Raw genomic sequence first — 16,042 nt, forward strand, 5'->3', positions numbered from 1 at the left:
ATTTTTTCCCTTATTAATAAAAAAAACAAAGGGTGGCTACTTTGAAGAATCTAAAATATAAGACATGTTTTCAGTTATTTCACACTTTTTTTGTTAAGTACATAATTCCATATGTGTTCATTCATAGTTTTGATGCCTTCAGTGAGAATCTACAATGTAAATAGTCATGAAAATAAAAGTGTGTCCAAACTTTTGGCCTGTACTGTATGTAAGGAGATAACATGGGCACAGGCTCATTACTGATCACTAACATGCTAGTTAACATTAGTAATTAAACTTAAACTGCTAATGTAAGTCGAAACTGCCTGCGAGCTTCTCCTGTACTATACGGTAATTCCTCTACTGTGTGACAGTAAGTCTCGTGGTTATGACCCAATCGTTTTTATAAAAGCGTCTGCTACGGAGCCATAACGTGAGGTACAAGGTAATGGAGCCTTTTATACATTGTCGTGTTTCTTTAGAAATAAACAATGGAGAAATAGAGTCTTTAAACGCTTCAGATGTAAAGTTATTCGCTGTCAAAGTGACGTCAAAATGAATGGCAGTCAATGGAATGCTAACGGGAGGTGATCGCTTTGTAGCATCAAAATGGCGCCATAGGAGGCTGAGTTCTGAAGCGAAGCTTACCCCCTTGGGTATTTCTAAAACACGGAACCCCCCTCCCTCTTAGTTACTGTTGCTACGCCTGTCAGCAACCGTTGATTTTGTCGTTTGAAATGACAGCTGTCGCTGGCTGTTTTCATCAGGTGTTGCTAGCTAGCTAATGAAGCTAACGTTAGCTCCAGGAGTTGGTTGAACACTGTTTACAGCTGACCCCTTCTCTTAAACTGAGAATCTTAAACATGAACTTGATGGCTACATACATTATATTGTGCTAAAAGACAGAGGCTAAAGCTGTCCTGGGTGAGTCAATCGACCATGTAGAAGACATTGAAATAAAGAGTTAGTAAAGGAAAAATTTATAAAGAAAAAAGGAAACAATTTTTCATTTTGTTTCTTTTCCCCTGTTCCCTGGGTGTTTGGCATACTTGCAAGAGAAAAGGCTCAGATGATGATGTGTTTGACAAGTGTAACACTATCTGGGGGTGTTGGCTGGGCTTTTGGAGTGTAAACTTCCCCAAATTCAATAAAGGACAGGACAGAGCAGTTAATGTTACCCTAAACTCTGAGATACTACACAGTGGATGTGCAAGGCGTGAACAGAGCTATTTTTAAAACCTGTAACTACACAAACTAATGCAGTTAATGAATAATGTGCTCCTTGGCCTTGGGAGTATCACTGTTACTACTGTGGGTAATAAGCTGAAGATGCTAATGATTGCAGCTGACAATTAAGCAGATAAAGACTGTTTAATTTATTCCTTACACTGGAAAAAAGACACTGCTCTTTAATAAGCAGAGTATCACTCTTTCTTTAGCCCTGTGCATACCACTTTGGCATGTGGAGGAATCCTAAGCTTACGGTGGTTAAGCTATGATTGGACAATCACTAATTTAAGGAGGGGTTGAGGGAAAGGACAAGTCATTGCTGGAAGCCGCTCCGCTTTGTGTCGCACACACTACCTGCCACCTCTGGGACCATTGTTTTTGTCTTTTTAAGTAGATTATAGTGTGAGTTTGGAAACAATCTAGGACAGCGATTCAATCCTTCACCAATTAGCTTAGCACAGCATGGACATCATCTTTTCTTAGGTGTCTAGTATCTTTTTCTGATTCTATTAATAATAATCTGCACTCAGTGGAATTCAGCCTCACTCTGAAGTACGCCTGACTGAAACTCATTTAACAGGGCCCCCAAGGTGGGAGATTTTAGAGGAGACCCCTTTCCTGCTATTTTCTAAATGACACATACTGGCTGGCTCAGGACTCAAATATGACACACAGGACAGTCCTCTTGAATCTCACCTGTTGGAAAAAGCTAGAACTATATAATTCATTTAAGTCCTTAATATCCCACGTTTGGCTGCATTTGTGTGCTTTTAATTTAAGTGGTCTCTTAAACTTGCAAGTAATGCATCATCAAAGATTAATCCAGAAAGCTCAAATCAAGGACGAAAAGTAGCCTAAGGATATCCCTAAGCGCTACGACTCCCCTTGCAATTTATATTATGTTCCACCATAAATTCTTTGTCGAGGTGAGCAATATATGTGACAAATGTAAAACACAGACATTATTCACAGTTAGTGCACAATAACCGGTTAAACAATAGAAAACAATCTTCCAACAAAGTGCTCCGTAACATACCCATGGCACACTATAGATAATGTATAAGCCACAGAATATGAAATGATCAGCTCTTATCCAGTCCAAGTCCCTCATCGGAGAAGAAGCCCACATTTGTGCCTCTCTGCTGTAACATCATGAGCTGCTGCTGTAATGCAAAGCAGCACTGATATGAAAGAGAATGAAAAACGCTGTGGCAGCCAAGGATCAATGACTTACCTATTCTGTTTTTTGACTCATCAAAGCGACTGCTTAAGTTAGACGGCTGTATTAGTTAAACGAGAATGAAGTTCACTTTCATTATGAAAAAGAGTGTGTTAGATGGCAGATGATGATAGGAAATTAAGCTGAAGGGCAATTAATCTAGGTAGCATTTCATCTATATTGTGTTTGGATAATGGAGGACGAGGGTTGGAGGGTGTCAGATGAGAAAGCAGAAATATGGGGGTTAGGAAATTACGCAATTTGGAAAAGTGGATCTGGGCAGGCAATTATAAGCAGTTCCAGCTTGTTCTGGCCATATTGACTTCCATCAAAAAATGAACAAAGACTGCTACTGTTGGGGAACAAAGAATAGCCTATATTGGAGAAAACACCAGAAGCAATAAAAAAAAACAAGTATGACTCATTGTTTTTTTTGTTCTTTCTGCAGTGCGTGTGTATTTTCTATAAAAAATATATATCCTGGAGCTTCTGGAATTTTTAGACAAGCAACAATTGCCTCAGGTTACTGTGTGCTCTCCGTGGGTTAATACCGGCTGTGAGTGCGATGTGTCGTGGCAGACACGCAGCTTGCCAGAGTGTTATTCTATCTGTGCAGCGAGAGGTGTGAGGTCACAGGCTGCTGTTAGGACTGTAGGCTCTGAAGGGCCCTCAGAGGACAGGCCATTAAAGGAGGGCCAGACAGCAGACTGACAGCATCGCTGGACACCAGACTGCATCCGCCCCGTACCTCGTCCATTTGCCCTCATACACGGAAAAACACATCCATCTTCTCGTGTCATTTAGTCTCATATTAGAGATAGATTTGACTTAAAAAGCCAGAGCAAAATTCTGCCGGTGGGCTGAGAGTTTCAAGAATGTTGTAGAAATGAGATTCGGCATCATGATGCATGACAGGATAAAGCCGATCATAGCAATTGTGTCATGCAAATTACCAGACATTTTTGAAAGATGATGATTTGCATAGTAAACTGGTGACATTACCACAAGCCATGGCGTTATTATAGAGCTTTTTCAAACAATTTAAGGTGCTTTACATGAGGTAAAACATGTATTAGAGCAATATTTTAAAAAACAAAAAGAGGGAAAAAGAACTCAGTTTGAGTAAAATACAATGAAAACAGAAAAAAAAGGAAAAAGGGGACAGTTTTGGTGCATTAAAACCATCTCAGCACAGCTTTGACAGCCTTTTTTAATTCTGTCATTTAATACTTTTTTTCTTTTAGGAATCAATAATCGATAATGGATTTGGGGGGCAAGATGTATATTTTCATTTCCTTATTTACTTAAATTCTCTCTCTTTTGCTTAATTTTACCGGTCATCCTTTTCTTTCTGTGATTCTCTCTTTCTCCCTGTCTATAATGTGGCCCTTAGGCTGAGTTCAACATGAGAGACAGGTGACATCCATCCTTCAATGCCTCCCCTCCTCTCTCCACCCACCCAGCGTCTGCTGAAAGCCGCGAGTCAGATGGGAGACACAGGAGGCTGCACATGGAGCAACCACACACCTAAGGGTCAATGGTAGTTCAACGCGGAAAGGCCAGATAAACTTAGAACAAACACGCACACACGCACGCGCACGCACACACACACACACACACACACACACACACACACACACACACACACACACACACACACACGCACAAACTGAGAAACATAGCTCAACTCAGCCAAGCATACACAATAAGATGTCAAATACAGGTGAGCATTTTCACATTTTAGAGACCAGGACACAGGTCGAGTCCACCGTGGTGCTTTTATTGCTCTTGTGAAGGTTGATCAGAGCGAAAGGGATCAGAATCCAGCCGAAGATATTGCATTTGTCAACACGTGTGGAACTCTATTCTTCTTGTGCGGTGCTTTTAAAAAATGCTTCACTGTTCTTCCTGGCTGCCTGCCTTTGATCTTCTCAGACAATATCCAGGGGCGACGCCCAGGAAGCTCTGAATTCATATCACAGGGCAGATTTCCCCGGAGACAGGAAGAAAATGAGAGTTCCCTCTCTCCAGGAGGTTGAAGTCTACGGCCCAAGGGCTGTCTCTACCTGGATATGTGCGAATGACTGTGTGTGGGTGGGTGGAGGCCTATGTGCACGGCGTACAGGTACATGTAGAAATACGGGTCGTGCGTGTGTGTGTGTGTGTGTGTGTGTAAAAGTTGATTTCGGTGTGTAGCTACACTACACAGTGTGAGATTCAAGAAGTCCCACTTCTTAGCGATAAGAGGAAGTAGAGAAAGCCAGTCAGTCAATTTATTACAGTCGCAACATTTGTTATGCCTCTTAACACACCCAGTGTGAGACCCAGTCAGATATATTGAACATCCATATCTGCATCCTTCTACTTACACAAGCCGACCTCTCCAGAAACATAACGGATATGCAGCTTAAAAGGAAATCTATGCACACTTCAAACAATCTTAATCTCTGTTGACGCAACGTCAATACATTTCAATACAGATTCATCAAATACGCTTCGAGGAAAATGAAAGTGCACTTGACAACAAGATATGTGATACAAATAGCTTTAAGGTCATAGCATCACTTATAATTCCATTGGCTTGAACACCCATGTCAAGTTTGTAAATACTTGATAAATCTTTAATCTCACGCCTGAGATTGAGCTGATAGCAGCAGCAGCAGCAGCATCAGGGGGAGAGCAAAAATATGAAATCATTAGATTAGAAGTGTATCTGAGACTGTGACAGAGGAGAGAGAGGAGGGTGCTTGAATATTAAATCCAACCCAAAACAGTTAAGTATTGAAGACAAAAGTAATTTTTTCTGTCTTCCCTACCGCGAAAAGCTAGCTAGAAAAGAGCCAATAATATCTGAATTATGTTATATTGGGACACTATTCTATTGACTATGAATATGATTACATTTTATGGTTCAGAACTAATAGCGCACTATCAAATGAAACTTATTTGATTATAAAGTCCCAAATGCAAAAATGTATTACTACAAAAAAAAAGGCACCAGCCAATATACTGAGCCTCTGCGAAAATTGTGTTTTATAATCACATCTCTCTTTGGGAGAGCCTTCTTTATGTTTGGCAAATATAATGATTTGAAGCACAAAAAAGTGTGAATTTCATTTATGGTGGATTTTCAGTTAAAGGAAACACACAGATACGTGCTGTAATTACAATGCACTTCTGACAAGTCTTTTACATTGATAGTCATGTCTGGCCAATGATTAATTTAAATTGTCACTGAATCTAATTTTATTCTTCCCTTCCTTTAAATGAGGTAAGATCTAATTATGGCATAATGCATAACTTATTAAACCCCTCTTCTTCTGGTGTGGCAGCCTGCCAATCTCATCCTCACTCATAATACCAGAATTCAGCCGCTGCACCGAGCTTTCATTATACATGCAAACATATTCTTTGCACCTTGCTGCTTCTTTTCGAAAGCAGCCTCACAAATGAAGATCTATTAAATAATTCTCTGATCAATTAATACTTATGCAGCAAGCACATGCTTAATTCTGCTTGGTGGGATGAAATTCCTGCCTCGTCTCAAGGCATTTTGGAAACAAAATGTCTTGGGTACTACAACTGGAAGTGGAATCATAATGTGTTCCTGGAAAGGGAATTTCTACTAGTAACTGACTTACACTTTTATTTTAGGTAGCATAAGGTAATGGTCTCCTGGTGAATCCGTCTGCAGTGGGGGGTTAGAAAATGAAAAGAATCCCAAAAAGCTGAGAGATTCGTTATGACTTTGTGTCCTGTAATACTAGCCCAGAGGCTTGCTTGGTGTTCCACGTACTGCTCTCTACACTTGCAAAACATGTCCATCCTAACAAATCCTTTAGTCCAACATTCATTCATTCTTGATGATTCTACTCTGAGTTCTCAAAGAAAAAATTCTGAAAGTGTGCCAACACACACTCCTGACGACATAATTTCCTTTAATCTAATGAGCTTCATTTGTGAGATTAAAGCAATGCCTTTAATCAAGTGGTATTATGTTGAAGTAGGGCGGTTTGCCTTGAAGATATTTTCATTTGAAGGGTTTCGTTGCAAAATGACATATCTACCGTTTTGGACTGAAAACCTTTTGGAACGAAGCCCTCCATTTGTTCCTAATTATTTAAATCATCTTAACTCTTTTTCATTTGTTAAAAAATAAATAAATAAACAAAAACACCATGAAATATAACCTTTAAGGGACTTTTCCATTTGTTGCGTTCTCTTACCTGGTCTCTAGGGGAATGTTGCTGTTGAGCACCCAGCTGTTGTGAAGCTGGGCCTGGTCTGTGCTCGAGCTTGTGTCTGCCCCCTGGCTGCCCTGACTGGCCTGGCATCGCGTCGGCATGGTCTTCCTCTGCAGGCTGACTTGAGTGTAGGGCGCCGGGCGGGCACAAGTGCAGGCGTGGGGCGGAGGGGGAGGCGGGGGCAGCGGGCGAAATGTGAACTGACCACCTGGGCTGCTGGGTAGCTCTGCGCAGAGAGACAGAGAGAAGCAGAGGAGGAGACGGGGGGAGGGACAGGGGGGAAATAAACATAGCTTTATTAGGAGCGCAGTACCATAAATTACAAATAAAAGTGGCGTGTTAGTTGACAGTTTATTGTTATTACACTGATTGAGGGACATAAATCAGGTTGGAAACTGTGCCTGTCCAGTGCCTTCCCTTCCTACCTGCTTTGATACACTTCCAGTCACCCTATAAATAGGTTGCTGGCTGGCTGCAGCATTGAGCAGTCTTTAAAGAGCTAACAGCTCTGGCTTAATCTGCAGCCGCCAGCCCAAACTACCCATGTGATGTTTATTATGAGATCTGTAGCTCGACGGAATGAGCTAGCCAGCTGTAACTCCCTCACACTGGTAACCTCAGGGTCTAGCTAGAGCTCTCTCAATCCATCATTTATCATTCCCTTTCCCTATAACTCTGCCTCGCCCCGTCTCTTCCTCCCTGCTGCTTTCTCTCTCTTTTCAGAATGTCTTCTAAAAGCGAGCACAGACTAATTCAAGTTTTACCAACTTAAATGTGCCTGCATATACGTTTGTTCCATGTGTGAATGCGTGTCGATGTACAGTATATTACTTCAGATGCAGCTGGTTTGTGTTTATTTCCATGTGTGTATGTGTTCATGAGTGTACATCAAGCATCCTGGGACATTAGTTATCAGTATTTAGGGGGACAGCTCATGCCATATGGTTGCAGCACGATTCTACAAGCTTGGCAAATCCTCCGTCCCAAAAGACCAACTCTGTCCGGCTGTATTGACAATGAATGTAACATTAGCCTCGAACCCGTTGTAAGGAAGAAAGGAGTCCAGAATCAGGTTGACAGACAGTATTTGCCCACAACTCTATTTGCTGCCAAAATGTCAGCAATAATTTAGTATCTAGAAATGTAACCCACCTGGGAGATTACCACAGTCTTCCCAATTCAAGTTTAAGTATTGCTCCAGACATATTTTATGATTCTTGCCAGGTGAAAACTGTGAAAAGTAAAGAATTAAATAATCTGGTTTTGTTCTATTGCCAGCATAAACACTGCATGTTACTGGGGTCTGCGCTTTAGCTACCATTATATCTGAAATTGAGGTAACATCTTTTCCAAATATTGCAGGGAAACAGTTATGGAACGTGTTTATCGTAACCATTTCCATAATATTAAATCTGTGCACATGCAGTGACATTTTAGGCAATGTTAAAAACCATATTGCTTTGATCTCTTAACACTAAATTATTGTCGTCTTTTGCACAGTCAGGTAAGCCAATGCATGTGTCATATCCGACAATGTTCCTTGACATCCCATGTACTGTAGCACATCAGGTTTTATGGTTCTCAGTTGTTGCAAATACACATTTACAAGATGTATATTGTCGCAGTGTTGTAGGAATGCTATGGCAGGACAGGAACAGTTCTGTAAATAGGTCTATAAACATTTCCACAGTAATATTTAAATGGTACCATCTGTCCAGTTGAAATGGCATTTTGAACAATGTTAAAGAGCAGTTACGACTTTTCCTCTGCTCGTGTCTGTGCGTATATTTCTGCATATTTGACAGTAGTATTTCCAAAATGATGTCAAATGTTCTTCATCTTCCAAAAACACATTGCTGGCTATTGATCTTTCAACATGGCTGAATTGTCTTGGTCACATCTCCAAAGCATGTAATAAAATATTTGTCTCCGTTTTCGGCATGCTGACACAATGAAATTACCTCGTCCTTACTGATGACAAGCCATTACTCACATCACATATTTATATTTCATGATTTCACAGAAACATGCAGGGGGTTCTAACTAAATGTTGTCCCTCCATTGTTGTTTATTGCTCCGGGCCATCTGCGATGATGCACATTTCACACTCACACGTACAATTAGATATTTATTTTAGTATGTTTAACATGTTTCTGTTGAATAACACAAGCTGAAACTTGTAGTTTGTGAATTTTCTTGGATGTGTCATAATAGCTGATTTTCTCCCGAGAAATATATAATGTTGGTGGTACCATACAGAACCACAACCTGCTTGTCACCCCCACACTGCATCAAACGATGTTAACAGCTATAGCTAATCAGAGTGTGCTGAAGCTGACTTCATATGGGACCTGGTTAAATGACAGGAAATGTATTTGTGTCATCACCTGGAGGTGCTGTTTAGTCTAAACTAATGGATGTGGAAAATGGAAGTTATTTTTGTCTGAACCACCTCTGAGATTTAAAAATTACATGCTTAGGGAAAACTGACGGAACATTTTTAGAGCACTACTGCAATGTGTGTCATTGTAATGCACCAGGAGCTTTAAAGTGGTGCTTCAGTTTTTAGCAGTCTATCTGATTCATCAGTAACTGGGAGTCCTTTGAGTCAAGCCAGAAATCCCTTGCTTACAGACACTGCAGGTAGATGTTTTTAGCATTTGTGACAATTTTTTTAACTTTTTAATCTTTTTCTAAAAAAATAACATGCAGTGCATTCCCAGAGGTGGGCACTCAAGTTGGAAACTTGCGCTTGAGGCATTAATTCAACTTCAGAGACTTGTCTTGAACATTACTTTGTTGACTTTGGACTTGACTTGGACTGTGTTATTCAGAAATTGTAAAGCCACTGTGAACAGCAAAGTTTTGATTTCTACAACGCTCACAAATTCTCTGACACATCACAGTGTGCACCTGTCAGCCTCAGGTGTGTCACGGAATCCAAACAAATCAACAGTAGTGCTAACTCTTTTTTTAAAGGTCCCATATTGTAAAAAGTGAGATGTCTTTTATGATTATAAAGCAGGTTGAGGTGCTATATAAGTACTACGAAAATATCAAAACGCTCAATCCACAGAAATGCAGACCGTTTGTATTCATAATCTGTGCCTTTAAACGAGCTGTCAGGACTTTGTTACGGTTGTGATGTCAGAACTACACTATATATATATATATATATATATATATATAGGTAGGTATAAGGTAACGTTACAGTCATTCTCCGGCTGCAATGATAATGCAGAGACGCAGAGAGTGCAGATACGGAAGACCCGGAAGACCCAGAAACGCTGGCCAATCAGAGCAGACTGGGCTATATTGGGAGGTGGGTTTAAAGAGACAGTCGCTAAAATGGAGCGTTTCAGACAGAGGGTGAATACAGGTTAAGACAGACACTATGACAAAAATAATGTGTTTTTACTTTAAAGCATATACTAGTAGAAACCCAAAATACAAGTGTGAACCTGAAAATGAGCATAATATGGGAACTTTAATACACAGGCTAATGCTTGCTCTAAATGCCGCTGGAACTGGTTAAGATCTACTCAGAGCCTTTATGTACGTAAACGTAGCTATACCACAGTGGAAAAATATTTCTTTTAGTCCAAATAAGTGAAGCTCAGAAAATGCTGGATCCTACATTTCCCATAATGCCACTCAATAGTCTCTTTCCTTTCCCCTGCCTGATAAATGCCCACGTCTTTCAAAGTCCATGTCCCAGTTTGTAATGGAGTAAAACATGTTTAAAACTGTATTTTTCAGTTCTAAATTTTTATTGGATGTAACTAATCTGTGGATGCATGTATTTCTAGAAATAGCTTTACTTGAGTCAGACTCACAAAAATCTCTGTACATTCCAAATATTCCTACTGTGGGAAGGAGCTGAAATGCTTTTCAACCCAAAAGGCTCACAATTGTTTTGAAACCAAAATAATAAATCCAAATTATTTCTGGCTCTTATGTCTCGAATGCCTTCCAGTTCATTATTAATTTTGACTTTTTAGAAAACCTGAGTTATAACAGCTTGGTGGATACGGTCGCCACAATTTCCCTTTGCTACTTTTGCTGGCGAGGGAAAAGGGCAAAGAGTGTAAAGTGCACAGGAGGGGAGGAGAAAGGACAAGGATAGAGGGCCAGGGGAGAACGTAATCTTGGTGAGTTGGGTGACACGGGGGCCTGGGCTGCCAGATGGTGCTTTAGAAGGCTTAGCTAAGGCAGCTTTGGGTCTCCGCTCCCAAAGATCAACAAACTGACTCAATTCCTCTCTTCTCACGCTAACGTACAAATGGCAGAGAAACACTTGCTCACTCCCTCTTCCTCTCTTACACTTCCTCACAACAAACATGCAAGCTGTGATGTTGTGTTAAATGTAACCATGATGTAACCTAAATAGGCCTGGCCATGTAGGGCAGGGGCCGTGCAATATTTGCCGCGCTAGCCAGGAGTTCAAAAAGCAACTCTGTGGAGAGTAGATAGAGGCCAGAGGAGGAGCCCATTACAGCTCTAGATGACAGTCGTGACAGTGTAGAACATCCTCTGCCCTGGGGTTCCTCTGGGACTTAGCCCTCCAGAAAAGACCTATTTGGAAAGTCGCTTATGAGATATTTTCCTAGAATCAGCTTTTGGTTACATAAGCCAGATATGAGTGAAGGTGTTTTATAGCCAGCTGAAGGGAAATCTGGAGGGATTTACTGGGTAAATGTAACAGGTAACAGGTATTTGGGCCAGGTATTAAAAATGCATTACTGTTGGTGAGATGGACCTAAAATAGCACAGACATTAAGTATTTATGACAATTTAGGCATTTAAAGCCAAGTCATACTAATGCAATGAAAGGATAGCATAGGAAAAAAAATGACACACACACACACACACACACACACACACACACACACACACACACACACACACAGTAATGGTGTGTGTAATACGTTAGCCGTCATGATGGTGCAGTTCTTTTGAGAAGGGATATTAACAAGCAAGTATAAAACTGGATGAAAAATTAATCGTGTTTATGAATTAAAATGTTCTACTTTCAGTCTGGACGTGCCTCCCAGATGTTCACCGCTATACCTGAACACAGTGTTCTTCTAATTAGGCAGAGAAAATTGAAGAAGCTACAGTGAGAAATGAATTGTTAGTGTTCATGATCAATAAGGGACCGTGTGAAAATGATTAGAGGGGAAGGTCAGAAAAGGGGGAACGTTATGTACTCTTTTTTGCTGGTATTCTGACATTTTTTGGAAGAGTAAAGTTAGAGTCTAACTTTTTCTCCTTCTGGATTTATATTTTATTTCATCTTCTTCACATGTATGTTTATTTTATTTAAAAAAAAATCAAATAGTTACATAACAAAGAACAGATTTTGTGTGTGCTACTGGTAATGAAGGTTCTTTAGCCACGTGGGATCAAAATCAGTAACCTGTTTTCACCATTTTGCCTTAAATTGTATTTTTTTTCTCTGGAGGTATTCAGGTGCAGTTTTCAGTTTTTTTCTATGTCAAAGTGAAGACCGAAAAACACAATGCTGCAAAGGGCCTTGCTTTTTTATGAAATAAAATATATAATTCAGGTCCCCTGCCTACCCCAATACTTTTTGTACAGTCCCTAAAGTGTGGAAGCTACAACATAATGTATAGCTTCCTTAATGAGAAGAGACCATTCAGTTTGGTGTGTAGTGGACCATAAAAACATGAGCCACAATAATAGTAAAGTCTAATATTTAACCAGAATTCCTCTTCTTCTTCACTCTGTGTGTTTGCTAACGCCCCCTCCATTCCCGTCCCTTCATTATTGTGCCCAGCGCTCTAGTGCAGAGTTAATTTCTTAATACAAGAAAGCCTTATAAAATCCATAGAGCCTGACCTCAACAATATCAAACCTGCCTGTCTAACAGAGGAATGTGATCGTTTTAGAGAACATTTAACACTATTGTTGGACCAAGCCCAGCAAAAACCACATCATCCACCCCACTCTAAAAATAAAAGCTTAATAATTTCCCTCAGGATAGCTTTTCATCTATCTCGCTTCTTAATTGACTTGCATCAAATTGCCACAAAGTTTATTCCACTGCTGTGCTTCGATGAAATAAATAATTAACCCCATAAAAAGGTCAGTCAACTGAAATTAGAACTCACTACTTTTCGTTCTTCTTTTTTGACGTAATGAGATGGGATCCTGCCCTAGCTGACCATCTGACTTTCTGTAATCATTTGTCTTTGTCTTAACAGAGTTCCTGGCCAAGAGATAACACATTATCTTCATCAGACATTATAAGTTCCAATATGACTCCTCTCATTGGCTGGCTGCTGATGAAGTTGGTGTGAAGTATGGTAATATCGATAATAACAATAGTGACTCTATGATAATGGGGACTAATATTGCTGATGATAGCCCCCGACGATGACATAAAAATAATGTTACTGATAAAAGTGCTGGTGGTGATGAAAATAACAAAGATAATGATGATAGCATCGGTAATAACAGTGGTAACTATGATAATGAAAATAGCAGTGATGGCGCCAAGAACACTGATAATTACGTTGATGACAGTGGGCTATGAGACAGCAATTATAAAAAAAACAGCCATTGATTTATCTCTGCAGACATGGGGATAAACCGTGGGATCGCCATTTTACAAAGTGACACAATCATGTTGTCCAATTAAAGCAAGAAAATACAAATGAAGTAACCAAGTGCTCTGAGAGCTTTTCCCTCTCAAACTGAACCCAGTCGATTTTCATACAGAGCCTGATAATTAGCAGCCATGCATCATCTGGCTTTTTCATACCGGAGGACTCACTCAATGTGCGTGCAGCTGTGCGTGTGTATTGGTGCACGCGTGTATGTGTCTACGTGAAGGTGTATATCTATGTGCATATTTGTGTAATTGCTTGTTTGTACCCCAATCTTCAAAAACAACTCCGGAGCAACTCCACAATCATGTTTAGGCTGCAGGTGATTCAGAAAGTAGCATTTCCCTGGAGAGGGCGTGAAGCCTCCTGAGTCTAGCTCCTCAGCTCTACAGAAAGAAGCTTACCATCACTCAAACACTTCACTGCAGGGGCCCAGCGCTCAAATTACATTTTCAGATAAGCACCCTCCTTCGGTCCTGTGCTATTTAAATGATCTGTTAAACTTGTAATTAATCAGGCAATGTTTCGCAGACATAAACTAACCAACCAAACTTTTTAGATCTTAAAGAGCCCCTATTATACTCCTTGTATGCATTATATTTGTACTCTTGGGGTCTATTAGAATAGGTTTACATGCTTTGATGTTTAAAAAAACACATTATGTTTCTTATATTGCCCATTGCTGCAGATTCTTTGCCTGAAACACTCTGTCTGAGCTCTTGGCCCGCCTTCCTGAAAAGCCCAGTCTGCACTGATTGGTCAGCCGGCCCACTCTGTTGGGATTGGTAAACCAAATTCAAACCGCCGCTGGGCGGGCTGTGCTTGCTCAGGCAGGACCTTAAAAGCTGGGCTGGCTTTCTCAATTAATGACATTAATTGAGGAATTTTAAACACAAATGTGGACGAGGCGTTTTTAGGCAGTTAAGAAAAAGTGCTGTCTGTGCTAGAGAAAGCTCCATTTGTAGTGAAATGTGTTTTTTAAATTTTAGACATCTATACTAAACCAAAACTAAACTATATAACACACGAAAATACATGAATGAATCCAAAAAAGCATAATAGGGGATCTTTAATGAATTTTGGCTGCTTTTCAGTGGCGGCCAGTGCAGGCTTGCTGTGGATGTAGCCTATAGTTGGATAGCAGCTAGCTGAGCTCAGCTCATCTCTCCTGAGAGCAAAGCAGTGTCCTGATCCTTCCTGACCTTGTCACTGCTGCAGGGTGCCCGGTCAATGCCACCTGCCGTGGAACTGTGCAGGTGTGTGTGTGTGTGTGTGTATTCATTGGTGCATGCATGCATGCTTAAGTATGCACCTGATAATCTGACAGTCTTTGGAGCATGCTCAGTAGTGGCGTGATGTCATGTGATTTAATAGCCTTGGAAGAAATTTGCATTACCAGGAAGAGGGCGTGACAAGGTGTTTGGGACTCAGGAGGCGAAACGCCACAATGGCCATTACGGTGATTAGTGCGCACATTCGTCTTTTACAAGCCTCATGATTCTTTCTTGCCTTCCCCCTCGCTCTCTCTTTCTCTCTCTCTCTCTCCTATATATGAACACACACTGCATCTCCCACAACCCCAAAACAATCACAACAAGCACACACAAAGTATGGCGGAGTTTCACTTGCACACACATGCATACACTATATTTCCTCTGACTCCAACTCTAAAACAGGAGAAAGTGCCTGGGCTTGACAGCAAACAAAGCAACATGAAGAGAATCCTGGCAGGCTAAAGAGAGAGTAGTATCAAAGCTACAGGAATGCACCACCAGCAGCCCTTTTTTACTGAGAGAGAGAGAGAGAGAGAGAGAGAGAGAGAGAGAGAGAGAGAGAGAGAGAGAGAGAGAGAGAGAGAGAGAGAGTATTCGCAGTGTTGTAACAGACCTGAGCTGCTGGTAATTAGAATGGGCTCTGAGGGGAGACAGGCAGTGGAATGAATGCAAATGAATTCACTGGTTCCGCCACTGGGCTCCTCAACCTCACTTTTCATATAGCATGCCTTAAAGACATGGAGCTACTGACACAAACAGAGCAGGGCCCACAGTACACACTGAATGACATGACTGTCTGAACATGTCCACACACAAACACGAGTGTGTGCAAATAAAACGTGAATCCGTAGGCTTGGGACAAATACGAACCCAACAGTGCATGAGGAAGCACAGACAGATACAAATACACAACTCACACACACACACACACTCACATTACATGTATCCCTGCAAATGCCACAGTGTTGCTTGTGAAGAGAGAAAGGGTGTTGAAAATGCTTGTTTCCTAGCGAACATCCACAGCATGTCCCACAGTGGAATAAACAAACCCTTCTTAATTGGTGTCGATTTGGAATGGAGTGATGATTCATCATGCAGAACTCCCCAGTAGAGTATTGGAAACCCAATCATTTTTAATCCATATGACCTTGACAGAGGGCCAGAGTTAGACTCTAACTCCTTCCACTCGCATTGTCCGACAGACAAAGTCAAGGCATTGTCACTGACTTTACAACTCGTTGGAACTGTAATCCACCAAAGTCAGATCACTTCACTGATTACTCCCTCTCAGCTAGCGGCAAATCTTTATGAAGCACTCAATTCTCCACAGCAGTCATAAATCAGGCTACTATAAGCTTTCCGTCTCGATGATGGCACACCAGAGACAGTATTTCCATACCATGCTGCTCCAGTCAATAATTCCTATTCCCATTACATCTACCAGCGCTGCTCCTGACTTAAAGA

At 40.9% G+C, this 16,042-nt stretch overlaps 1 protein-coding gene across 1 annotated transcript in view; it reads right to left on the bottom strand.

Moving 5' to 3' along the window:
• The window catches only part of tenm1 (teneurin transmembrane protein 1), a 182,912-nt gene that overhangs the window by 126,019 nt on the left and 40,851 nt on the right, over positions 1 to 16,042 (bottom strand). The window contains exon 4 of the mRNA XM_028589371.1: positions 6,655 to 6,898. Coding sequence (XP_028445172.1) covers positions 6,655 to 6,898 — 244 coding nt within the window. The remainder of the gene's footprint in view (positions 1 to 6,654; positions 6,899 to 16,042) is intronic.

The sequence above is a fragment of the Perca flavescens genome, chromosome 10 (genome assembly GCF_004354835.1).
Source record: "Perca flavescens isolate YP-PL-M2 chromosome 10, PFLA_1.0, whole genome shotgun sequence".
Lineage (NCBI taxonomy): Eukaryota > Metazoa > Chordata > Actinopteri > Perciformes > Percidae > Perca > Perca flavescens.